Source organism: Rhyacophila brunnea, unplaced genomic scaffold, assembly GCF_057557595.1.
Source record: "Rhyacophila brunnea isolate RB1 unplaced genomic scaffold, BYU_Rbru_1.0 scaffold_6, whole genome shotgun sequence".
Taxonomy (NCBI): Eukaryota; Metazoa; Arthropoda; class Insecta; order Trichoptera; family Rhyacophilidae; genus Rhyacophila; species Rhyacophila brunnea.
Window position 1 is genome coordinate 4020772 of NW_028233276.1, and position 27908 is coordinate 4048679.

The 27908-nt window shown below is 33.0% G+C and overlaps 1 protein-coding gene and 1 long non-coding RNA gene across 5 annotated transcripts in view; one reads left to right on the forward strand and one right to left on the reverse strand.

Moving 5' to 3' along the window:
* On the forward strand, positions 1 to 26203 carry LOC147065116 (fatty acyl-CoA reductase wat-like). 4 transcript variants are annotated; one of them, XM_085956609.1, is made up of 14 exons: positions 1 to 63; positions 156 to 266; positions 4588 to 4659; positions 5973 to 6085; positions 14231 to 14379; positions 15077 to 15167; positions 15751 to 15896; positions 17381 to 17490; positions 21008 to 21104; positions 21417 to 21515; positions 22029 to 22148; positions 23150 to 23269; positions 25035 to 25292; positions 25654 to 26203. In XM_085956609.1, exons 2-14 carry the CDS (start codon positions 227 to 229, stop codon positions 25784 to 25786), a joined length of 1548 nt encoding a protein of 515 aa, XP_085812735.1. In that variant the 5' UTR covers positions 1 to 63; positions 156 to 226; the 3' UTR covers positions 25787 to 26203. The 4 variants fall into 4 exon arrangements, with proteins under 4 accessions (XP_085812735.1, XP_085812738.1, XP_085812736.1 ...); XM_085956612.1 differs by lacking the exon at positions 25654 to 26203 and having other exon boundaries at positions 20 to 63; positions 22029 to 22141; positions 25035 to 25211; XM_085956610.1 differs by lacking the exons at positions 14231 to 14379; positions 15077 to 15167 and having other exon boundaries at positions 20 to 63.
* The window catches only part of LOC147065109 (uncharacterized), a 459822-nt gene that overhangs the window by 326940 nt on the left and 104974 nt on the right, over positions 1 to 27908 (reverse strand). The gene's annotated exons all lie outside the window — the stretch shown is intronic.

Below are 27908 nucleotides of genomic sequence, written 5' to 3' on the forward strand. Positions count from 1 at the left end.
ATAACAAAAAACCCGGCACATAAACTTTACTATTTCGAGTGCTGTGAGGTGGATAATAATAATGTACGCTCCTCAAAAATATATATTGGATAAAACTATTTCTTTTATGTCAGTTGATCGTATTTCATTTTTGTAATTGATTGATTTCGTTTCAGTAAACTTTGAAACCTTCACCTAGAAACAGGATATTTATTGTGAAAATCAAAAGTTTTTTTTCCAAGAAAAAATGACCGTGAATATTACTGATGGGATTTGTACGGGAGATGGTATGTGAAATATCATTATTTTTAATATGCTATTCTTATATTCTATGTGATATTTTATTGATGTTGAGAATTGAAGATTTGTCATGTCGAAGATAAAACTCGTCATGTCGAAAATAAAATAAAGTAGGTACATGCATTCATGTTTTCTAACTCTCTCTTTGATCTGAGATTTATTTTCCAGAACTACACTAAGAAAAAAATATCTCAATAAATTACTGATAACTTTATATTGAACCATCATTATTTATTTTATATCAGTGATTCCCAACTACCACTCGAGTTTTATAGGGGCTATTTTCCTGTATTAATGTTTATATTTTGAAATAGGTAGGTAGGTGGTTGTGCGATGTAATTTTGTATTGTGTCATTACTTGGTAACTCTATATTTCAAGTGGATGTAAGTATAAAAATACACTAAATACCCTTAATTTTACCGTGAACACCATTTGGCAAACGCTACTGTATAGCATCACACCGCCTTTAATCTTGGCAATTGGTAGGGGGGAGGGCAACAAAGATCCTAGCCTTGGGGGCCGCTTTAGGATGTGGGCCAATAAATATAATATAAATACTGAATAGGTAGGTAGGTAATAGTGGCGAAGGGTGGTGGTAGGGTATTGAGATCCGACATAAATAGTCCTAAATACATTTTGTCAGTTATACGTATTTGTTTTCGTTGAACAAAGTCTATAATTTACATATGGTATTGGTTAGTTTATTAAAATTCTATTAAACACTGGGAAACCAAGCCAATAATTGTCAAAAAATACTCGTCTATCTATAAAATATCTAAAATTATGCATTTAAATCATACATAACTTTGGATATTTTATAGATAGAATAATATTTTTTGTCTATTAAAGTTTGGTTTACGCAGGGTTTCGTGAATTTAATATGTATAATATGTATTCTTAATCCAGAAAAACAAATAAATATGAATGAAAAAGTGTGCATAATTTTGCTAACGTATCGCCTAAAATATATTAAAACTATTATGGTTAGGTTTAGGCAGAGTTTAGTTGATTTTTTAATACTAACCAACATCATATAAATTGTAGTCTTAGTTCAATAAAAACAAATACATATGACAAACAAAGTTTAATGTGTACTATTTATGGCGGATCTTAAAAGCCTACCTCCACCCTTAGCTACTTGTATGTAGTCTTATTTTATTTTTTCAAAAGTGTTACATGCTATAATGTCCTGTGCAGGTTGAGATGTCGTGAGTTGCACCTGGGTAGCGCATTCAATGGAGGCGGCAAATTAATGAATGAATACGATTAAATACAATTTTTACAAGTGGAGTCCATGAAGATGAAATTAGTTTCCCTGCGACGCTAACACTATCTGGATGTTTATATATATTTTGTCTGTCAGGATTGAAAATCATTTAACCAGAGATAATGAACTGTAATATGCACGTAAATTTAATATTAGACTATAGTACCTACCTTAAAGGTACCTAGCAATTTGCCCAGGTACGTCACTGCTCTCTTTCTGTTTACATCTCTGGACCTTAATTTGTGGCAGATGGGTAAGGGTTCACAGAGATCTAACCGAATGCATTAGTGGTTCCGCCAAAATAAAAAAGTTGGGAATCACTGATTTAGATAAACAATCATATAAAATCACCATTAAGAAACATTAGTAAGAAACTTACAAAACCTAATGAATCACTATTTTCTTTATTTGTCTACAAACAAAACTACCAACCACAGAAAAGATAAAACATAGAATTCCGATAGGCTATATACCAATACAGTAAATTTTGACGCAGGGTTTTGAATGTATTAGTGTCCTACTAAAATGCACCACACATTATAGACATGCAATCAGTGGCGCACTCAGGATTTAATATTGGGGAGAGCCCAAGGAGGAGAATGTAAATTAGTCCCATAGGCTCTTTTTCTTCTTGATATAATTATGTTTACATATTTTCACAATACACGGCGGCATATTTGTACAGTTTCTCCTAGTTTTTATTAAATTGGAGGTATAGAGGCGGTAACCGTTGAGCGTGTCATCAGCGACTGCCGGATTGAAAGTAACTAACAGCGACCATGCTAGGACATGTGCGCCTAGTATGCTAAAACATTACTCAAATACTATTGGCTGTGCTACCCGCTTGGTCTAGAGAGCTACAAGATTTATGCCGAATTCCAATGAAAAAAAAATGTTCTTTTGATTTACAACACCACCGACTGTAATTGGTGTACCTAGCTGTTCTTTTTGCCGAATGTTTATCGTCGATTTTTGGTTTTTTAATATTGACGTTCCAAAATATTAATTGAAAATGGACAAAAATAAGTATTATAGCATTTAACTTATACACAAACCTACTCAACACAACACAGCCTAATTTCTCGTTCATCGGTCTCTTGTCTATTGCACTCGGTGTACCTACACCATGGCCCCCACATCCTGAAACGGGCCCTCAGGCTATCATATTTGGCGGGCCCCCTACCTACCGGGCCGGGAAGATTAAAGGCAGTGTGAAACACTACATTAAAGTTTTGCAAAGTGTATTTTAGTTCAAATTATTAAGGGAACAGTGAATTATTAACGATTTTTAATACATCTACTTTAATAATGGAGCTGTCGAGTATCGATACATAATAATCAGAAAATAGGTATATTGCACAATTATATAATTTAAAATGTTTATGGCCGTGAAGTATAATAGCATAGACTTTTTTTTTACTATTAAAACTAATTTATGATGTGTGTTTATCTCACTTATCTGGTCAACCCGACAAGCCGCCCCCCCCATAGCCCGGGCCCCAGGCTAGAGCCCTGTCAGCCCTCTCCAGCCATGACCTACGCCACTTCGGAATTCGGGTGGACACTTTTGGAATTTTTTGACAGTTCCATTAGGGATTCGGTTTCTAAAAAAACTCGACATTAGTGTTTCGAAATTTTTGTGCTAGAAATTAAAATCTAAGAAATTTTACTAAAAAGGGTGCTGTAGAATTACAAATCATTTTTTTGCCGTGTTTTTATTTGTCTAAGCCCAAGGTATAGTTTATTGGCCATCAATTTCAATGTAATCATTCTGATAATTTTTATGATTGGGGTGCCAGGGCCTCTTACCCCCTCCCTGGGTGCGCCACTGCGTGCAATAGTGTGTGTAATGCACCAATATTAAATGAGCGTCATTGCATAAACCAAGAGCAGTTGTCAGTATTCGACGCCTATGACGTATTCTTGACACGTGTTTAAATTTATCCGGTATTCTTCCTTACTCGAGATCGACTGCCTGCTTCTCCTTACCCGTTAGGTACCTATTTCAGTTGCCATTATTTCGCATTTCCCAGAGTTCCCTGCTACCAACACAGAATATTTTTTTTATATACATACAGTAGACTCCCAATTTTCCGGGCAATCGAAAAACACGAATAATCCGAACTATGGATTTTTCTTTTTAAAATATTACATATTATACGTAAAGCAGACAATTATTTTAACATGTTTAATACTCATTATTTATTTTATCAAGAAAATCTGTGATTTTGGTTTGTTTGCAGGAATCTTTTAATGATTTTCTAACATCAGTTCGAATTTAGAGTTGTTATATCGTTTTATACACCGTATCGTGCACGGATAATCCACAAACCAAATAATCGGGAGTTTACTATACTTATATTAAATTTTGTATATTAAAATATTATTCCTGTTCTTCGATGGCGTTACAGCTCAAGTCGAGCCCTGGCCTCCTCCACCATCATCCCAGAACGGTCCTCCGCACGTCTTTTCCAGTGCCTGATTTTTAGTAGCTGGTTGGCATCTTTTGTAATGTTATCACCCCATCGTGTGCGTGGCTTTCCCACTGGCCTTTTCCCTCCTGGGTTTCCTTCCTGGGTTTCGTTCGAGGATCTTCTTCGGTATCCGTGACTCAGGCATGCGCTGGACATGGCCTGCCCAGTTTAGCCTCTGGAGTTTTATGAAGGTGGAGAGATTTGAATCTGTGGTATAGTTCCGTGTTGTACCTAATTCTCCACTCCCCACCATCATCCATGGGTCCGTATATCCGCCTCAGGATCTTTCTCTCAAAGCAGTCCACCATTTCAGCTGCTTTCATATTTAGCATACATGACTCGCACCCGTATGCAACGACTGTGCGTATGACGGTTTTATAGAGCCGGGTCTTAGTTTTTCTGTGGACATTTCTGGATTTGAATATGGGCAGCAATGAGAAATACGATTTATTTGCAGCGGTTATAAGGGCTTTTATTTCTTCCAGTTGCTCGTTCTCTTTGTAATATTAAAATAATATAATATATAGATATTAAATGTAGGTACATCTATACATTATTTTTTTCAGAGAGCGAGATAATAAGATTCTTGTCTGGAAAACGTATTTTCATCACTGGAGCAACTGGTTTCCTTGGAAAGGGTAATTATTAGATACATTAATTCTCTGATATATAATATGTAATAATAATATTACAGAAGGAGTTATTTAATATTATACATAGCAGTGAATTAAAATCTAAATAATATTTTAGTATGTATAGGGTGCCTACATAAAAAAAATCTAATTCACTCAAAGATATAAATATGTGAATCAACAAAAAAAAGCTAATACCTACTCAAAGTACGAGTAATAACAATATTTATCAATAAAAAGAGAGAATCATTTACATATTTTTTTTATTGTCTGACTTTTTATACTGTATTTTCTATATTTTGTAAACAGTTGATGTTTTTTTTACTTTGTATTTTAATTAGTCTCTTTTTGTCACGTTTTTTAAATCCTTAGTGACCTTTCTGGGCAAAGAATGTTACCAAATTGTTTTTATGATAACATCATAAAAACACCTTGGTATATTCGAGCTTCAATGTTGGGACCATACCTAAATAAGATTTGATATAAATAATATAAGTATTACAAGTTATTTATACACATTTATATTTTTATAAAAATCAATGTATTTTAAAATAAATATTAAAACTATGAATTAGTCAAAAATCTCTTTGATAAAATATAGAAAACTTAATTAACTAAATCTTAATAACAAATATGACCATAAAATAATATGTAATAATAAGATGGGATCCTTTGACAAATTCACATGTTATAACATTTTTTTTACAATTATAAATTTATATTTAACTTTTATATAGAATATATAGAATATTTTTATTTTTAATGTTTTCATATACATATTTATTAATTAATAAATTTTATTAAAATGTTTTTCTTAGCTTGTATTCTTATTAAATTTGTCCGTTGGTTGTTTGACCGGTACAAATCTTGCAATCGATTTTTAACTAATTTCCCGACTAGTTAGACATTTGAAACTTTTAGAATATATCAAAACACGATGCCAATGCATTTTTTTAATACTTTTAGCCATCTTTAAGTAGAATTTAATTCATTTTCAGTTAATTCTGTTTTGTATGAAAAGTTTTTCAACACCATTATTGGTTGCTAGGGGTCTGGGGTCGTTAATACTGCTGGGGACGTTCGTTAATATGGAAATCAATATGACATATTGTCAAAATTACATTTCAGTATTATTTCTATCAAGTACAAATTTTTGTGATCGTTTAAGCTAGTCAAGTCAAGTTTATATGATTCAACAGAAAATTTCAAAACGTTGTATATTAAAAGTTCTTTATATCTTGTAATTATTTTTAATTAAGAAGGTAGAGGTAATAGAAAAAATAGGTATCAATCACTGACTATTTCAATTGTCTTTATAGTTTTGATAGAAAAGCTTCTCAACAACTGTAATGTGGACACCATCTATACTTTGGTCAGAGCTAAGAAAGGGAAATCTTCCGCTACCAGATTAAATGAACTATTCGACTCTGAGGTGAGCAATTTAAGCCAAAATGACTTTTTATTTAAACCATATTCAATTTAAGATAGTGGAAGTTGTATTAAGGCTATATTTCAGCTGGGGCACGGTCTAAAACGATCGTGACTACGCGACGCGAAGATTGTGCAAGTGACGCGTGCAGAACAAAACATAATTTGTTATAAAAATTCAACATGCGTCCATTTAATGTTATGTTTATTGTTATATTACTAATAATAATATATTCATTGTCATGTTTTCTTTTTCAAGTAAATGGGTAACGTTTTTTTAGTAATTTTTTACACGATTTAAGAATTAATTCCCCCGTCGCCATCACAAAATAAGTTGACGTGTTCACAGCTCGACTTTTGCTCTCCGATTGCCAGCCAGTTAGAAATTTCATCGCAAGCTATAGTTGAAAATTATTTTCCGTTTCACTGAAGAACCGTCTTAACAGATTTACGTTTTTTTTTACGAGATGTTATAATAAATGTTAGCCAAGTGCTCAACTTATTAGGTCCATACTTTGGGTCCAGACACACATTGAAAAACAACGAGTTTGTTCATTACATTATTGGCCTGATATGTAGCCGTTGGGTCATTGTGGGCGTAAATTGACTTAGCCTTAGAAATAGTCTTGAGAATCTAACCTATTGATTAAGATAATAATAACACCTCCGTGCTTGCAGTCAGGCCCGTCCCCGGCGACTCGGATGCCCATAGTGAAATCTAAAATTGAGACTTCTTTACTTGGGGTTGTATGGATACTTATCTGTCGTTGTATCCGACTGACAATCTTATTAAACATACATTATTTTGAAAACACTTTCTGAGAAAATATATTATTACCGATAAAAAAAATCTTTTTGGAAAAAGTAGTTATCGAACCTGCATCTCTCGGGTATCGCGCCCGTCACGTCTACGTCTTGGAGTGAACTTGGAGTGATCCGTGATGTTGGCTAATAATTAAAGTAATACCTACTTTGATTTAAAATACAAAAGCCGATCGCCAGTAGTAGCTCAATTTGGAAAGCACTTCAGTGAGTATTAAAAGCCAATAGTTAAAATTTGTCGCAAGTATGACGTCTTCTTTAGTATAGTGGTATATGTGCATAGGCGCGATACTCGAGAGATTCTGGTTCGATTCCTCCTTTTTTCAAAAAGATTTTTCTATTGGTTATAATATCTGTACCTCAGAGGCAGACGGATACAACTCCATTTTTGGGGAAAATGATTTTTTTTAAGATCGTCATGCTAAAGGCTTTATCTATTAGAGGGAGAGAGATGAAAGTCCTAGTCCAAGATATGCATAGAATAAAGATGCAAGTGCCATACCTACCTTAGAGGCAGAAGGATGCAAATCCAATAATCCACTAAGATAAAATTCTCTCAAACCGTCTGCAATATGTACTAGACGAGAACCAGCCAGGACAACGAGCTTTAGAGGAGGATACAGTACTATGGACCATATCCAAGTCATCAGAGAAATTAGAGCGGTAACAGAAATACAAGCTGCCGCTATCCATGGGTTTTATAGACTATGAGAAAGGGTTCGATTCCATAAAGAAATTTTCAATACTCGATGCACTCAGAAATCAAGGAATCCCCGGGCGCTATATAAATATTTTCAATAATATATACAGTAGCGCAACAACATCTCCATAAACCATCGCGCATTTCCTATCAGCAAAGGAGTCCGACAAGGTGATACAATCTCACCTAAACTATTTACAGCTACACTTGAAGACTTATTTAGAGAACTTGGCTGGAATGACGCGGGCCCCCATAAATGGAGAATACGTGAGTCATCTGCGCTTTCCCGATGACAATAAATAGTAGTTTGCAAGACTCAGAAGACATCCAAAGCTGGAGTAAGCAACAAAGTAGGCTTGAAAATAAATGTGTCAAAGAAGAAAGTCATGTTCAACTGCTTTGCGGGCCAAAAAGAGATCTTCATCAATGGCATTCAGCTCGAACAGGTGAAAAACTACATCTATCTGGCACAACAAGTGTCTATAGATGGATGTATATTTGATGAAATTGTTCGCAGAGTAAAGCTAGGCTGGAGTGCTTTTGGCCGCCTGAATAATTTCTTAAAAAATGACCTCTCACTGTGCCTAAAGTGCAAAGTGTTCAACCAGTGTGTACTTTCCGTAATCACATGCGTTTGAAACATGGACCCTAAGTAAAAGAGAGTTCCAGAAACTTAGAGTAGCACAACGTGGAATGGAAAGGTGCATGCTGGGCATAACGCAAACGGACAAAAAGAAGAATGAGTGGATATGGGAACAGACAAGGATTAATGATGTGATAGAGTTTGCTAAAAACCTCAAATGGAAATGGGATGGACACATAGGTCGAAGAAAGAACAATCTTTGGACAAATTCATTCATCCAGTGGTATCCAAGAGGTACAAAACATCCGCAAGGTAGATCTAGAGGCCGCTGGATCGATGGAATGATAAAGTTCTGCGGAAATGAAAACTTGGCAACGCAACGCACAGGGACGAGAGAAGTGGAATCAACTTGGAGATTAGCGAGGCCTTCATCCAGCAGTGAATAGATTCAGGCTGGTGATGATGATGAATACATAATAAAATTTAAAAAAAAAAATGTGTTTTGCTTTGTTATATTTATACCTATCGTTTGACACAATTTCAGGCTGCTAGGCCTAGCAGAACAGCTGGCAATCGCCGATTGCTACGACTGTCAATTTAATTTTAATACAAAATATGTGTAGGTATGTGCATTTAAATATGATAAATAATAAAGCATCTCAAACATGATTATCATAAATAGCGATCCAATATAACGCGAATATTAATCTCTTTCGGGTCCCATTTACATAATAGAAAAAGGTTAGCAGCATAAAAAATAAATTTAAACATTATTTTGTTTCATTGTCTATAAAAAATAAATGCTTGGAGCCATTGAATAATTTTTTAAGAATCATATTTTGATTTAAAAATTAACCTTAAACAATATAGTTTCCCGGTGCGGAACATTCATATCGAGACTGATAGTTGATAAATAATAAAGCAATACATGTTATATCTGAGTCTATTCAATAATGTCAGTCAATTCTGATAAGGATAGGAATTTACAAGACCTAAAGATATGGAATCAGCTTAAAGAGGCTTTCATCCAGCAGTTGATTGATACAGGTTGATGACGATAATGACTATATAAATGGATAGGTATATTAAGTCACAAATAAAAAAAAATAGCAGTTTACATGGTCAAGAAGAGTAGAATTATGTTGGGATAACCTTCATCCAGCAGTGAATCGATCTTGGCTGATGATGATAATGACGATATTATGAATGGGTAAATATAATATCAGCAATTTTGATAAATATAGCAATTCATATGACCGACAGAAATGCAAACAAATTAGAAAGGCCTTCATCTACCAGTGGATTGATTCAGGCTCATGATGATAATCGCAATATAAATAGATATAATATAATATCACCGATTTTGATACATACAGCAATTCAAATTACATAAAGAAGTAGAATCAGGCTAAGGAGGCCTTTATCCAGCAGTGAATTGGTTCAGGTCGATGACGATAAGGACGATAGAAATAGGTATAATATCACAAATTCGTTAAACCTATAGTAGTGGAATCAGGTTGCGGAACCCTTCATCCAGCAGTGGATTGATTGTGATAATATAAAATAATTAATATATATATATAATAATATAATATAATAACATTATAAATAGGTAGATTATGTATATTATATAGCGATTATTCATAGTATCAAAAAAAGTGGAATCAGCTTAGAGAGGCCTTTATCCAGCTGTGGATTGACCTGGTCTAATGATGATAACGATGATATGAATATATTCTATTAAAATATTTGATAAATGCAGCAATGTATATATGAAATAAGAATGGAATTAGCTTTGAGAGGCCTTCATCGAGCAGTGGATTGATCCTGGTTCATAATAATAATGACGATATAAATGGGTAGGTAAATATTATACGACGTAGACGACTCATAGTGTGATTAGGGTATGAAATTATCATAATTCACTATTTTATTTGGTTATACGCACGCATGCATTTTACTTATTATAAGTAATAAAATATTTACAATATAAAATGAAATAATATTATAAGCGTTGAGTAATAATTACCTATAGTAAATGTTATTTTTAATAATTTACCTCCCTAAAAATAATTATGTTTACGTTGTCTTTGAATATAAAGGTTCGAATAAAAATATTTTAGTCTATGGTTGTTATTATGAATTATTGTGACAGCTGATAAAATAAATGACAGTCGGATAAATGTCGAAAAATGCAATTAATAAGATTCTGCGGTACAGTTCTGTTATGAGGAATTCAGCGGAAAACACATTTTGAAAATAGCCGATATGTTAGGTTTGGTTAGGTTAACCTAACAAATAATCCAGTATATCGGCTATTTTCAAAATGCTTTTGCGCTGTATTCCTCATAACCGAACTGTACCAGTATGGACCTAATAGGTTAACCGAGTGGCTAACATCCATTTATCGTAATAATAAAAAAATCTGTAGTAAATGTGCCGCAGAGGTGGACATGAGATTTTACAACTTTCTTTTTAGACCAAACCAAACCTAACCTGGAGTGAAAATAGTTAGTTTTATCACCACATTTCATAATTGGGGAAAGAGAATAATTGACCTCAATATTTATAATAAATAAATTTACTTCAGTGGGTCCAATTTCAAACAGTTTGAAAAATGTAGCACTGATCGGTACTATCAAAGATAATTGAAAAGCGTGAGCAGAATAGTGCATAATAGTATTATTCTAAATAAATTAATAATTTGAAAGTCAAGACAACGTATCACAAAATATGTTATATATTAAATCCATTAGAATTTAAATTCAAATTCCATCGTTATGCATTAATATATATATTAATGTAGTTGTGGGTTAGTTTTTTATAATTCATTAAGGCCATGCATTAGTTGAGGCACGGTCTAAAAAGATCGTCGCTAGGCGATGCGCGGATTGCGGGTGGCGGGTGAAAATGACGCCTGTCAAACGAAATATTAATTGTCATATAAATCCAACATACGTCCATTTTATGTTCTGTTTATTGTTCTATTAGTAACAATAATAATATATTCATTGACATGTTTTCTTTTTAAAGTAAATGGGTAACGAGCATGTCCCCCCTTAAACCCAGCCTAAACCAAACAATAGTAGTTAAAATATTATTCTATCTATTAAATATCCAAAATGATGTGTGATTTAATAGCATCATTTTATATATTTTATGGACAGATACGTATTATGGCTTGGTTTCCCAGGGTTAATTTGAATTTTTAAAATTAACCAACACCATCTGTAAATTGTAGTATTAGTTAAATGTAAACAAATACGTATAACTGACAAAGTTTAGTCTGTGCTATTTATGGTGGATCCACCCATCGCCACTACAGGATAGTCTAATTTGTCATACATTTAGATTATTGCGTTATAATACGTTTTATTTATTCAATGGGGGAAGATCCCATTAGATTGAAAAAATGTAAAAACTATTTCTCATATTGTCTTTTAAGATACTCGTAATTACCACCCTGAAGCGGTGTGTCCATATGCTTTGCTTCGGAACAAAAATGGTATTTAATTTTTAAATTCTTTGAAGTACCTACTGAATATACTAATGAATAAATTCCAACATGCTAAATTTATTATTTAACAAATTATCTGGGTGGGGAAATAAAAAAAAGTATTATTTTTATCATGTAAAAAAGTGGAAAAAGTAGCAGGTATCTACTTACATATTGTACCTAATTGTGTAATAAAAATGTCATAATTGACTATATTTCACTATACGTATATTATATTTCACTTATAAGTGATGAATGATAAAATAGCAAACAACATGCATAATAAGAAACATTATTGGAATTTTATTTATTAGAAGTAGGTAAGTATTAATAGTTACTAATGATATAAAAGAAGAAGAAAGGTTACTGTAATTTTATATACAATAATTATTATCATAAAATTAACTACCTACTTGTATTAAACGTCATATCAATTTCATTTACCTACCTAAATGTAAAAATAATACAATTATTACTGAATCACAATAACTACCTATCTATTATATATGGAAGTATGTGATACTTCGACGTTGATCTGACAATAGTATCTATCAGACATTTATAGCCAATTTTTCAGGGGGTTCAAAAAACTGTTTTTGTCGGTATCAGTGTTATTTTTATTTTTCAAGTGAAATGATTTAATATTGGTACTAAAACAGTTATTTAAAGGTGTATGGAAATTGTAATGTCATAATAAAATAAATCAAGCAGATAGATAATATTTCTTTTTAGTTTCTAGACACTTCGATGCAGATAGACACCATTATCCACGTCAAATTTGAGCATTTTAGTATTTTTTTCGTAGAACAATAATATTTCCACTCGATCCGTCACCATTTTGTACAAAATACACCAATAACCTAGAATTCGCCAAAACTGCAGATAGATACTATTGTCAGATCACCGTCGACTTACTATAATATTGAGAAGAGCGTAATATGTACCTGTATAATGTACTTAGTTTCTTATTTATTAGGTCTGAAATTATTCAATTTATTGATAAAAGTATTAAAATTATCTTCATCTTACAATAAATATCTTGATTGAAATTGATTATTTATGGGCATTAATAGAAATGTCACACTTTTTCAATTATTCCTGCAAATTCTAAATTTGAATTCTTACACGTCAAATGAAAACGTTCGCAAAAGAAAACAAATGACAATCAATAGTCTATTAGTTTGACAGATAAAAAACAGTGACGTCGTTTTAGATTATAGTTTTGTAGTAATTAGTGAGGAAATATGCATTTATTTATTGTAGCACGCCAATGTGCCGCTTACTCAGATTTAAATAGTTTTGTGGAATATTAATTTAGATTTGTAAAATTTCGATTATACAGAAAGTATTAAGCGACATTATAATTGATTTGTGGTAGATGGACGGCAAGATGCGAAAATGTATGGTGACGGATATAAAACGCTATTTAAAAACGATATTATCTGTGATTGTGTCGAGTTTTATCAGATTGTGCCGGATTCAAATGGAAGTAGATTCGGGACTCCAAAAATTGAAGTGAATTCCTTTAATAATCAACAAAATGGTATTTAAATAAAAAGTGGGTGCGTTTTCCAAAATCTCTTACGATAATAATATATAGGAGATTATATACTTACTGAACTTTTCTCTCAATAAGTTGGTTGTGTCACGAGTTGTATGGTATGTTGCGCCCATACTGTTAGAACCACACATTGCCCAGATCAAAATCATCTAATTCACTCCAGAAAAATCAATAATCATATTTATGTAGCTTTTTCCATTGACAATAAATAACTGATACTGACGAATACAGTAATTCAGTGGTACCCGAGGGGCCAAAACTCTCTGGATTAACGAACTTGTCAGGTTTGGTGAAAGTACGTGGCAGAGAAAAGCAAGGAACCGAGAAGAGTGGAGGAAGTTGGGGGAGGCTTTCATCCAGCAGAGGATCGACCCCGACTGAAAATATATGTACGCCTTAAAATGTAAATCTGTATGAAGAATATTTCATGAATAATAAGTTCTCGAGAATGACGTGTAATTGATTGTTCTGGATTTCCATCCACACTTTGATTCACAACATCGATATTTTCAGCAGCACGTTTACGTTTTTGACGGGTTGGATTCTTAACATCACAAAAATTACTGTTTCACTCTAATTTTCCTGTTAGATTACTAATATTAAGCTATGTAGGTCGATTATTTTGGCCATTCATTTCACGTGATGCCCAAAATGTAGCTCGAATAGATTCTGTATTGTTGTACTTAATAGATTTTAACAATTTGTATACGCTGTACAACTGTGTCGCATCCCATGATGATTTTCCAAACAATACCAAAAACAAATAATGTCAATTTTGGTGGGAATCAGAATAACAAATGGTTCCTATGAAGTTTTAAAAATCTATAGTAATAATTTAATAACCCTTTATTATGTTAAATGTAAAGCTGGAACTGTCTTAAACTCATAATTTGTAAATAAGTCTGCTGGATATTGAATGTAACTTTTCATAAGGTATGCATTTTTATTAAAATGTAAATGGGTTACATTATCTTTATTCTTTTCTAGATGTTCGCCACCCTGACAGGTGATTGGCACTCAAAGATAAAGCCCGTAGAGGGAGAAATGGGGATCCCCGATTTGGGAATAAGTAATGACACGAGAGAAGAACTGATCGAGTGTGTCGATATTGTTTTTCATTGTGCCGCTACTGTCAGGTATAAATACTAGCTAAATAATACCTATTATGTGAGTTTATAATTATTAATATCTGTATTGTAGATTGCAGTGACCGAACTGCATGGTGTAAGACCTCGCTTTTAGGTTGCCCGTTGAGGTTTATTTTTACATGCAAATACATACATATTCACAATTTGTCATAAGTACATATTTAAAATCATCTGTGTGTCAAAAGTGCCACAGTCTTGAATCTTATTTATCTATTATTCATTATAAAAAATGGTTTAATTAAAAATGTCCCTAAATGCATACGCGGGTGCGGGTATATAAATGCATACATTCAGAGAAAATACAATATTGTGTTTCATTCCTAATTAATAAATAATATCAGATATTGGGGGTCTGAAAAAATTATGAAAAACAACAAAATAAGAATGAAGGAAAAATGACCATCAAAAAATTTACTGAAAATATTGTCATTCACAAAATATTTTGTAGTATTGAGCAATAGAAGAGAACAATGTTGTGATTATTTTATAATAATTATACAGTGGAGATTATTTTTCCTTTAAATTACTCACCGAGTGATCACTTAAAATGTCAATAATACGTCTAATATATTTTTCAAGTGATATATGTTTTTACATCAAATATAACTTTTTTATGATATAAGGGGTGAAGGGTTGAATTAGCAGTTATACCGTAAAATTTATGTAATTTTTAATTATAATACAGATTTGATGAAAATCTTAGACGTGCTGTACTGATTAATGTCCAAGGAACCGCTGACGTCATGAGTCTCTGTAAAAGAATGAAAAATTTGAAAGTAAGCTTATATATTCTTTCCTGTACTTACATAATACCGTGGCGAAGGTGGAGGTAGGCTGTGGAGATTCGGCATAAATAGAGCACACTAAACTTTGTCAGTTATACTTATTTGTTTTCTCTGAACTAAGAATATCAACAAATTGCAGATGGAATTTAATTTATTTCAATTATATCAACATCTAATTGCTATAACGAACAGATATTTTCTCAGATGAGTTTAAAATGGTCGGTTGAAAGAAACAGATGTTCTATTAGTTGATAAAATCGTAATTACTTGTTCAATTCAACATGATATACCTACTCATGTGCTGAATTTTACCAATACATTAAGCAGTAGAAAGAAACTCGGCAGGAAGTAAAATCTTCAGCCAAGTACGAATAAGCGAGTGTCGGGAAAAGATATTGTTTAATATTATTATATTGATAGTTAGTGTTGTGTCATTTATGATTGATATTATAGAAATAAACATTAAAAATATTGAAATATTCGTTTTTTAGGTTGTCCCGCTTTTTGCTCTTAAATCTTGATTTTTTTTATTTCACATTGTAAAAATCAAGTTTTGCACCCCCTTTTTATACAGTCAGGGGTTCACGTATCAACTGCATTTTCCCACTGCACGAGGACATCAATCGAAGAACAATTCTACACACCCGGTATGGACTATAAGAAAGCTTTGGCTTTACCTGACACCTACGATGAAAAGTCTATCAGTTTATTGGAACCTAGGTAAGTTCAAAAAAACTATTAATCATCCTTCTCTGGAATTTTTTTAGTTGTCAATCAACATAATATACGGGACAGCTAATTGCGGTGGCATTAAAGAAATGTTTTCATTAAATGTTTTGATATTTTGGTATACCCAAAAGGCGAGACACCGTGGTGCGGCTGATACAAAAAGACACTAATGGTCCTAATAATTACGTGTACACGATATTCGATAACACTAGCGGATGTGACAAGTCACAGTGACTCATAGGTGAGCATCTCATCAGTGGTTATAGCTGCAGGCTAAATGTTAATCGCTGGAATCAAAACGCAGAGTGTTTTAGATTGGGGAATGTACCTTGCAAAGTGTGTGGCCCCACTGTGTAAGCGAAAAAAGGGGTATGTAAAGGGTATACAAGCACTAGCTAACTGTAGGATTTCCTAACTAAAGCTAATCGCTGCTGACATAGAGATATTGAATCGCAAAAATGGCCTTCTTATTAATAGGAATAGGACCAAGTTTATGATCATCAACTGGGCTAACCTTCTACCAGCAGCAAGTATACTCCAATACCTAGATGAAGTGGATGAGTTTGTATATCTGAGATCGACCATTAGTGGGTAAGGTGGATGTGAAGCAGAAATAAGAAGGCGCACACAGATTGCGAAAATGTGATGACACGTCTTACCACAATATGGAAGTTAGAAGAAGAATTTCAATTGCCACAAAAATGATGCTTGTGGAAACATTAGTGTACTCCATATTTTTGTATGGTGTCGAGACATGGACCCTGAGGGCAAGGGAGCGGCATTCAATTGATACCTTCGAAATGTGTTGTTGCCACCGAATGGTTTGTATTTCTTGGGTGGAGACAGAGACTACAGATAAAGGGACGGCTCTCGACAATATGTTTGAGACGCATTCTGTAGTTTTTTTGGACATATTGTTCGGCGCGGACTGGATAACCTGAAGAGACTGGTTGTTTTGGGTAACCTCTCCACGGAAGGCGAAGCAGAGGATTGCCGTCGGCACGCTGAAGCGATCAAGTGAAGGATCTCACTGGAGGCAACCTTCACTCTGCCCTGAGAGAAGTAGAGGATCGAGGGGTATGAAAAGACTTGGTCACTCAAAACATGACAGAATTTCAAGGTGGTCACGATTCTTAGCCATGAAAGAACGACCAAGAAGAGATAATGAAAAATAAATTAATCCTAAAAATATTCTGTGTAGTCGCTTATGTTTGGGAGAATAATGAAACGCCCATTTAAATCCAAAGTTAAATCCGATATCATTCGTATCTACTAGGCAGATTTCACTTCAACATTCCAGCTTGCATTCGAGGTTAATTTATGAAGCTTAATTGTTATCCATCTTAGATTCATATAATTACCTCGTTTTTAACGTGTTGTAAACGGAAAATGACATCTTTGAATTGCTACTCGTTGTATTGAAATTGACATATTATTGTAAAATATATTATTTTATCTACGATGTAAATTTTCAGGTTATTGAATGGATGGCCAAATACTTATACCTTTACCAAAGCAATTGCAGAGGACGTAGTCAGAGTTGAAGGAAAAGACTTACCGATAGCCATCTTTAGGCCTGCCATAGGTAATTTTTCTTATTTTATTTTAAAATGATCATTCTAAATCTGTACTATATCATCAAGCATTTGCAATTAGTATAACAAAATATTTATGTGATTTATTAATAATGTATCATATTTATTAAGAACAATGTGTTTATATTAAATTATTTATTAGAGATTATCTAAATTAACTTAGTTTGGTAAACATTTGATGAATAAATGCATAGCACTATTCAATAATTTGTGCCACTTTTAAATATATAGCAGAGTTGTTGTAAAGTTATGTAATGTTACCATGATTGTTTATCCTTTGTTTTTTTTTTTTATTCTTTGGTTTTTTACACTGGCGATGCGATCGCCTCATCTTTCACCACAGAATACTGCGATTTATTTGCTTTGATCATGAAATCCCAAGATTGCATTTTGGGATCAGTTTTAATATGATTATCTCTATATCTCTATATATATAAAAATCTCGTGTCACGATGTTTGTGGTCGAACTCCTCCGAAATGGCTCGACCGATTTTTATGAATTTTTTTTTGTATATTTGTTAGGTATGAGAATAGGTCAACAAGTATATTTCATACCGCTAGGTGATTAGGGAATCTCTATCCAGGAAAATTTTCTTTTATTTTTTTGACAATTTTTTTTTGTATTTTTTTTATTATTTGGCATAAAAATATCTATAACCTCAAATTTTCACTTTCCTACCCCCATCTTCCCATTTTTTAATCGCGATTTTATTATTTTTGTATGAACAAATTTAAACGCCGTTCGTATTTCAAACAGAACGAAATTATTTATGTTGTTGAATGACAGATGGCGCTACGTCCGAGAAGAATTCAAGAGAAGCGTCGCGTCATTTTGACATTTCATTCGGCATATCACAACGCAGTGCGTGCAAAATTTTGTATAATTTATTTTAATTTATCTATTTTTATGTGCGTGTATTACAGTGCACAATGTCAGCAAGACGCAAGGGGGGCCATTTAGGCCGTCGAACGAATAAAGCAACAAACATGCGAAATAGTAGAGCAGAAAGAACGGACGAACAAATCCAACAAGAGAACAAAAACGTGCGTGTAAGCATGTCGCAATTGCGTGCATCTCAATCATAAGAGGCACGAGCTGAACGAAATCAACAACGACAATTGGAACGGAGCCAAGCGCACCGGTTCGTAGTTAACACACGCAGAGCAAATGACCGACAACGCCAACAAGTACATCGAACATTTACATCCGCTTCGTTCCTTCGTCTCGCATTCGAGTACGAGCCAGATATTGAATATTCCGCTCATCGAAAAGTGCTGATTGGTGCTATGGACAAAGAATGTCCCCATTGTCATGCGCTCAAATTCAAACATGAGTCAGCCGGGATGTGTTGCGCATCAGGAAAAGTGCAACTACCATAAATTGAGATACCACCAGAACCATTGAACGGCTTGCTCATCGGCACGGTTCCAGATTCAAACCTGTTCCTGAAGTCCATTCGCACATTCAATTCATGCTTCCAAATGACTTCGTTCGGAGCAACAGAAATAGTTATCAATACTGTGGCAAATGGTCAACAATTCCATTCTACGTTCAAAATCAAAGGCCAAGTATACCACAAAGTAGGCTCATTGCTGCGAATGCCAAACGAATCACATAATTTTTTACAAATCTACTTCATGGGCGGTGAGGACATCAATCATGTGGATGCACATTGCGGCTACAATAGCCTCAATTCGCCTAATGCCAGGCGCATCGTCGGCGAACTGGACGCCCTGTTGAATGAGCACAATGAATTATTGAAATTCTTTAAAGCACACATGCACGAATTGCAAAGTGACAATCACGCTATTATCATCAATACTGATAAAACACCAGCTGGAGAGCACGTGCGTCGATTCAATGTGCCTGTTGTTGACGACATTGCTGGAATTATGGTTGGCGACCGCACATCGACGCGAGAAATCGTGATTCGAAGAAGAAACAATAATCTGGAGTTCATCGCTGATACACACCGTTCATACGACGCTCTCCAATATCTGCTAATTTTCTGGAAGGGATTGATGTCATTTTGAATTGAGAAAATGAATGGTTGATGTTTTTTTGTTTTTATCGGCGGTCATCGTCTACAGCGCTCTATTCATCTTTCTGTCACAGATCCCATCCCCACACACTTACGATACATTCGTTATTTTTTATTTAACAACCAACATATTCACTAGAAATAATTTATATGGCAGAACAACGCCGGGTCAGCTAGTAATATTATATAATATAACATACCTACTCAATTTTTAGACAAATGCAATTTTTTTATTGAGATTACCGAATTCGCTGAAATATAGATATGGTTCTACAATCCTTTGTGGATCTGGGCCACTTCACGAAGAGTTTGAATTAAGAGATTTTTGTTTTAGGAGAAATGGATGTTAGTCACTTGCTCAACCTATTAGGTCCATACTCTGTGTCCAAACACAGATTAGAAAACAATATGTATTTTTTTTCCCGACCCAAGATTCGAACCCGGGACGCAAGGCATTATAAGTGTGATGTGTTGCCGCTCGGCCATCGTGGGGCCGTTTTATACTTATATTGTACCTACTATATAACTTCCAATTTACTAGTAAAAATTTTCCACTAAATGTATTTTTTGGCAATTGTATGTGGTAGAATTTCATTACAATAGTTTTAAAACAAAATTGAGAATTCCAAATGTCCAGTTTTAGGTTTAAAAAAATAGTTTCCTACCTCTATTGTAGTTCCGAAGATGGGTTTTTATATTCAGTTTATAGCCCGAAGCACCTATCAACATAAATAACTCCAATATCATGGAATTAACAAAAATACATAATATTGTTTTATTGTGATTGCAATCCTAAGGCTAAGGCCACATAGGTAGGTGCCTTGCTTCGTGGCTACGTGCTAGGTGACATATCCTAGCGAACGGACGCACACTATACTATCGCAATGGCCACACTGCACGCTTCGCACCTCGCTACGTGATTATTAGTCACCTAGATAGTCTCCCGGCGAACAAACGTGTTGGTTATTTCTATTGCGTCACCTAGTGATTTTGCAAGATGGCGGATGTTTCTTCAGTATGAAAAACGTCAAACACCATATATTTTGAGGTTATGAATAATGACGCATGGGATGAATTGACATTATGCACCCAACAAGTTCAAATTTGAGACATTCGAAATTTTAAACTTAAATTCTCTGTGAGAAGTAGCTTTTTGGTTAGTTTTGAGAGTGACATATCGTTGTTGACTTGACCGCTCCCAAATGTCAAATGAATTTGTACCTAAGCACGTAGCGTGCAATGTGGCGGTAGGTAGTGTTTTTAGTAGACAAGCATTACACCTAGCTCAGCACTACCAAAGCACCTACCTATGTGGCAGAAACCTAAGCGAAAACATCTAGGCATTTTTTATCTACCTATATCTGATTATTGCAGTGAGATATTTGACAATGGTTAGTTTTACAAATCACCAAATCTTTCGACAGCCGAGTGAAGGGACTCATTATCATCTTGTTAATATTTTCAGTCGTGAATACAAATACCGATTGCTCTGTTTCTGGATTCATTGACAACACTTATGGTCCCATGGGAGGCGTTGTCGGAATAGGATTTGGAGTTCTCAAGTAAGAAAAATTCAGCTCTATTATGTACTATTTTTCCATTTCCAACCATCAAATTAAATATCATCATTAAATCTATTGGATAGCACACAAATTATTATCTAAACGTCACCATATCAATTTTTTAACACTCTCTTTGGTTTATGCTGTCCCGAATTGTTTTCCATTTGAATTAGACACTATTGAAAACATAAAGCTTTGAAGTTAATAATTTAGTCAGGTGAATAAATAAATAAACAAAAAATAATTTAAATATTTCTTTCTTTTAACATAATATATTATACACACTGAAAATGTTTTAAATCTGTTTTTCAGATCCGTCCGTCTTCCTGAGAATATTCCTGCGCACATTGTTCCCGCCAACTATTGCATCAATATCATGTTGGCATTGGCTTGGAAAGTGGGGACACAACGGTAAAAACAAATAATATACAATTACAAGTTATGTGTAATTACAGTACAAAAATTACAATTAAGTTATGACTAATGTAATGGCTAGATGAAACAATTCTAGACGTCACCATGATGGGCAAAGGGAAAAACAATAATTGAAGATGATGTTATTATCGTCAGGATGGTGATTGGTGATGGTGGTGGTCAAGTGTCATTCAATATACATGCATGTGACCAAACTTGCCATCGTAGCTGTGTTGTGAGTGTCAGATATTCCCAAACCGACAAAATTATTTCGCTAATATCATTGGTTTATATAATATGTCAGAAGCCTCTCTTGTTGGTTTCAGTTAGTTACCTACACAAAATGAAATAATTTTACGGATTTTAATGTTAGTCTTTTGAATATTTTGTGTGTACGTAGTCATAAGATCGTTTTATGATTTCAATTTGCTGGTTTTGATTATATTTTTATTATAATAATTATGTAATATAAGACTATAATGTTGAAAAATATTTTTTGTACTATTGCAGTGCTGCAGAGATGCCGATATGCAACTTTTCCATCGACCCAGAAAATTCCATGAGTTTTGCAGACATGTTGAGATCGGGTATCATATATGGACATACAGTTCCTGCCATTAAGTGTATGTGGTAAGCATTAATACAGAAAACATATCAATGTCTTCTTAATCCCTACGTGACTTTTGACGCCCTATTTATTTTTTGAAAGAAAATAATATGTATTGCACAACTCAAGATTATTAAATTTTGATTCAAATAGTCAAAGAATAATTTTCAACAGAATTAAATTATTTCATCCACGAAAACACTATTAATAATAAAATTGGTGTCACCTAGAGTCATAACTCACATTTTGCAATTTTTTTATTTTTGAGTTAAATACACTCAAAAGTGATTCTAAATGCATTAATCTATGTAAAGAAAAATAGTTGGCTATCAAAAGTCACTTTAAAATCGTTGACAAAGCTGACTGTTGGTGTCATAACTCACATTTTTCAATGAATAATGTGAGTTCTGTCACAAAGGCCTTTCTAACCAGTCAGGGAGCTCTATTTCTCATGGTGTGCTGTGTGTCTGCAGCCTTAGGAGTGTTATTTTAAAATTTTGAAAAGTTGAATGCTTTTCTTCTAATTACAAAAAACAGTGCTCTGGTGGTTTTTTTTCGGTTATTTCAAAACTCGATTTTTTGAATATGTGAGTTATGACTTTTATTAGTCAAAAAGGTAAACATATTTTCCTTTAATGAATATAATATTATAATAATGTTAATATTACTACAGATGGTTATACCTTTTTATATTAATAAAACTTGCTATAACAGTAGTTGTCTTAAGATAATTTAAATATTAGTAAAACTAACTAAACCTACCAAAACCTGACAATAAATCTACATTGGTTGTATTTGGTTTTTTTTTAACTTCAAATGGCCACATTTAATATCATATCGCTTATAATGTAACATTCGCTATCAGCTAAATCCTACCTTCTTTGACTCACTAAGAGCGGCATTCATACGGTATAGGTTACTATCTTACCTCTTAAGAATAGCCTTTGCGAGCCCGAAATATATTGGAAAGAAGAAGAAAGAACATACGTTGGCAGACCAAACACCAAATACAATAATTTTTCAGGTATAATGCCGTCTCAATCACAGATACTTTTTGGATTCATCTGTTTGCCAGATTCTTCCTTCATATTATTCCAGCCTTGCTTATTGATATCATTCTCAAATTACTCGGACAGAAAACTAAGTGAGTCTCAATAGTTTATTATCTTGGATATCGACTGTTTAATCTGCAAACCGGCTAACTCCATTTGGGCAAATTTTTCAGCAAGGTGAAAAACTTAACAATTTAACTACATATCGGGTGGAATTTAACAATTCCAAAATACACTTGGAATTGAAATAATGAAATATGAATTAATACACTATTTATGGTTCCCTTTTATATATAAAGAAAATTTATATACAGTACAACCTTGTTAATAAGAATACGGATAATTCGAAATTCACCGTAATTCTAAATTTTCGCGAAAAAACGTCCCTTGATCATTATTTTCATATAAAACCATTCCTTTAATTCAAATTTCGTAATTCGAAATTATTTCAGAGTCCTGAGTCCTGGTATATAAAAATATTCAATAAATTGTAATAAAGTATACTATTTCATGAGCCAGTCATTGAAAATTAAGACAGACTTTTCGTAAAACATCATAAGTAACTTATTTTAAGAAGGTAATACATGACATTTTATAACCCATTAATACTCACGGCACCGGAAATTTGGTAGGCACATTGATCGTAAATAATATTGATGAAAATAAAAAAAAAAAAAATTTTAAATTTTAATATTTTTCCCCCATACACTTCATAATTCGTAATTGGATTTATTTTCGGACCCGTGGAATTCGTATTAACGAGGTTTTACTGTAAAGAGCGGAGTTGTTCCATTTACGATATTGGAAATTTGGCATCTGCAGTTGGCTGTTTAGTGTGAAGAACGATAACGCATTTATTTATAGGTTTAGGAATTTGAAATTTTGTGTGAGCATAGAAAACATGCCTTATGACAAAATGCCATCAAAATCTCATTTTTGGTCAAAAGTGCAGTAAGCTAGTTTACATATTAAGCAGTCGATATGTAGGAAAGATATTTGTGACATTATTATGTCACGTCTTTTCTTAACATGGAACATGAGCATAACGATGTTTGAGAAGGAATGAATGAATTTTTAAGTTCCCCAGATGCCTACTATGACGTGTCGACAAGTTTTTTATGCTAACTATTTTAAGTTAGCCGCATGAATTAGTGTGTATGGATGTAGTGACCTAATAATTTATAAGGTGAATGAGATAAATTAATTTTAGAAAATATTTACACAATTTTGAAAAACTTCAGATACATACCTATTAGACACAAACTCACATCTTTCGACCCAATGACTGTTTTGAGGCCCCCTATAATATATGACAACCAAGAAAATTTTAATATTCAATAAATAAATCCATGCGTTCAAACGGTTTTTTTTTAAATTTTTATATAAATTATGCAACCTTTAATCAAAATCTTTAATATAAGTACTTATATGTATATTTCCACTAACAAAGTGGATTACAGCATAAGCGCCCCACAGCAGAAAAAATTCATGTCCAAGGATTCTACTATCAAAAATATATAATTTATTAGAACTACCTGCCTTAATTTTCTGACCGTAAGCTTTAAGCTCAAAGATTTTGGTAACCAAGTTCGACTGTATATGTATAATTGTATTTTCACTGCTAATTTATGTTTATATTATGTTCTCTTTTTATATTTTCATTTTTATCCCTTTTATTACTTTTGTTTTTCTTTTTTCTTTATAATGTTTCATGTCAATTTGTAATGTCCACAATATGTAAAAATAAATAAATTAAATTGAATAAAAAACACTGTAACATTCTGACCTTGACGATTTTTTAAAATACCATTAAAAGTTATACAATATGTTGTAAACTTGTATAATATTTTGTTTCAGAGCCATGTACCTATGTCAAAAGGTGCACCGTCTAATGGACAAGGTGGCATACTTTATAGAGACAGATTGGACTATCAACTGCGATAACACCCTGAGTCTGTACGCCAGCTTAAACAGCGCGGACAAAAAGATGTTCCCATTCGACATGAAGAATATTGACTGGGTGTATTACTTCACCGTCATGATAGACGGTATTCGGTTGTACCTCTTCAAGGAGTCACCACAAAATCTGGAAGCAGCGCGGAAAAGATATCTCAAGTAAGCTGTTTATATGAGGCGTCTATTTTTGAAAACATGATTTTGAAACATTTCAATAAATGTGGTATATGAAGTTTCTGTTTTTCAAATTTAAGTAACAGTGACAGCCGTCTCGCATCTCAATTTTCAGTATAGTATTGACGTAGGTACTCTATCTTGCTCTAAAAGTTAACACAGCCAAGAAAGAGCGAATTAAAAGGTAGCACTTTTGACAGTTAACTTCTTGTGATAATTAACTAACCGAATACATAAAGTGATATGAATGTTAGAATAGCTTCACCCTTTATACGGTGAAATCAGTAACAGTCATCATATCACAATCATTTTGATGTAATAGTAACATTATATTTTTCACTTTCAGACTTAAGATTCTACACTATGTGATTGTTTATGGATTCTACACAATGGTCCTCTATTGGCTATATACAACAATAAGTCAGTTCTCCTATCCAATTGCAGAATCAGATTTCAAACCTATGGATAATGTTCAATGAAATATATTTCAACTGAGATCTGATTAAATATATCCACCTCCCATCCGATGTAATTTTTTTTTGTTTTTAAATAAATAATCTGATCCAATGGGTACCGAAGTGTGTTATGTAAGGCTGTTGAATTCGTACAAATCATTATTTTTTTATAATTTAAATTTCAGAATAATATTAGTAAATGTTAATATTATTCTTATTGAATGCCAGCAACTGAAAGCTTAAAAAAACTAGTCATCTTCGGTTTTGGCTGGATAAAAATATTTCGCCGAAAACATGTAAAAAACGAGTTGACGTCGTCTTTAAAACACAGTTGATGGAATTGCACTGGAGCCTAGTTGGATAAAAAGACTAAATCTCAAGTCGATAGTTGTTAATGAATTTTCTATTTAATAAATCACAAATAAATCATAAGAAAATTTCAAAAATAAATTAGAAGGAAACCTAAAAAAATGTTCTCAATATTGACGTTAGGCAATATGTTTTAGAAACACTGAGGCACTTGCATGCCTTTTGCATATATATATATATATATATATATATATATATATATCTAACAACGCCACTGGTTTAATCTGTCATATAGATTCTGTGTGACAGTTAAAATCAGGGATTCATTCACATATTTTTAAAAAAGTGCTCTGAAAGTAATATTACATTCAAGTCATTTATTTTAGTAGTCTTGATAATGGTGTTACAACCGAAATAGCTATCGACAACATCCCATAGAATTTATTATAATTTATATTATTATATCAACATTAATTACAATAAATTCAGTTATGTTATGCTACTAACCTAACCTAAGATTAGGTTATGCCCGTGTTCACACATGTTTACGATTAATGGCTAAAATTGAAGAATTGAAATTCGAATTGGTCGACCACCCACCGTATTCGCCAGATTTAGCCCCCAGTGACTTTTTCCTTTTCCCAAACTTAAAAAAATGGCTAAGTGGACAACGTTTTTTTTCAAATGAAGAAGTCATTGATCGGACAAATGCTTATTTTGAGGACCTTCCGAAAACTTATTTTTCTGACGGTTTAAAAAATATTGAGAAACGTCTAACCAAGTGTATTGAGCTCCAAGGAGATTATGTTGAGAAATAAAAAAAAATACAAAAATAAAAACTGTTTTAATGCTTTTTTCTAATGAATTATTGACCCACCCTCGTATTAACCAAGTTTGACCATTATCCATGCTGTATTTTTTAATATTAACGAAATTCCCAAAATATTTGTACAATTAAGGAGCTTCCGTCAGATTTTCAATTAGAAATGATTGGTCTGCAAACTGATGATGATATGCTAAAAATGATGTTTAAAGAAATGGATCTAACCCAATTCTATAAATTTTTTTCGAAAGATAATTAATACGGTCAATTAAAATCATATGCATGAGGATTTATATCTATATTTGGGAGAACTTAGGTACCAATGTGAAAGGACATTTTCGAAAATGAAGTATGTAAAATTGCAATACAGGTCATTATTAACAAATGACCATTTACAAACAACTTTAATGATAGGAAGTACTAACTTCAAACTTCAGAAATATTATATCAGAAAAAAACGATGACATTCATTGTATTAGTACTAAATTTAACCAGTTCTATTATACATTAATTAATAAAGGGAAAAAAATCTCTTTTGTATGTGTCACATATAAAAATTGTCACTTCCTAATAAAAACAATTGAACCTGTTTCTTTTTTGTTGCTCTTTGAGTAGAAATTACCCATGTAAATATCTTAGAGGTTGCTACAGTATACGCTTTATAATTTTTTTTGCACATTTTACTACACTGATACATCTCTTGCCTGATTAGTCCACATAAAATTAAATCAACTGATATTCATTTATATTAATATAATACGTAGATCCAAATAAATAAATTGATAATATAGGGAAAAAAATATTTTTAGAATATATTACACCATTGTCATCCTTTAAACTTATGAAGTGGCAACTCTACCTGGCCTGCCGAACTTAAAAATTTAACGATTGTTCCCTTTTAAAAAATATTTCCCGGCCTCTGGTTCAGATGATGAAATAGGTATTGTATAAATTTATACACCTAACAATTTCACATAAAATTTGAGACTACAAATAATGAAAGTGGACGGCATT

Coding starts and splice junctions, on each gene's coding strand:
- LOC147065116 (XM_085956609.1), top strand. CDS start 227: ATGACCGTGAATATTACTGATGGGATTTGTACGGGAGATG. Junction 4,660..5,972: donor AACTGGTTTCCTTGGAAAGG/GTAATTATTAGA, acceptor TTGTCTTTATAG/TTTTGATAGAAAAGCTTCTC. Junction 6,086..14,230: donor ATGAACTATTCGACTCTGAG/GTGAGCAATTTA, acceptor ATTCTTTTCTAG/ATGTTCGCCACCCTGACAGG.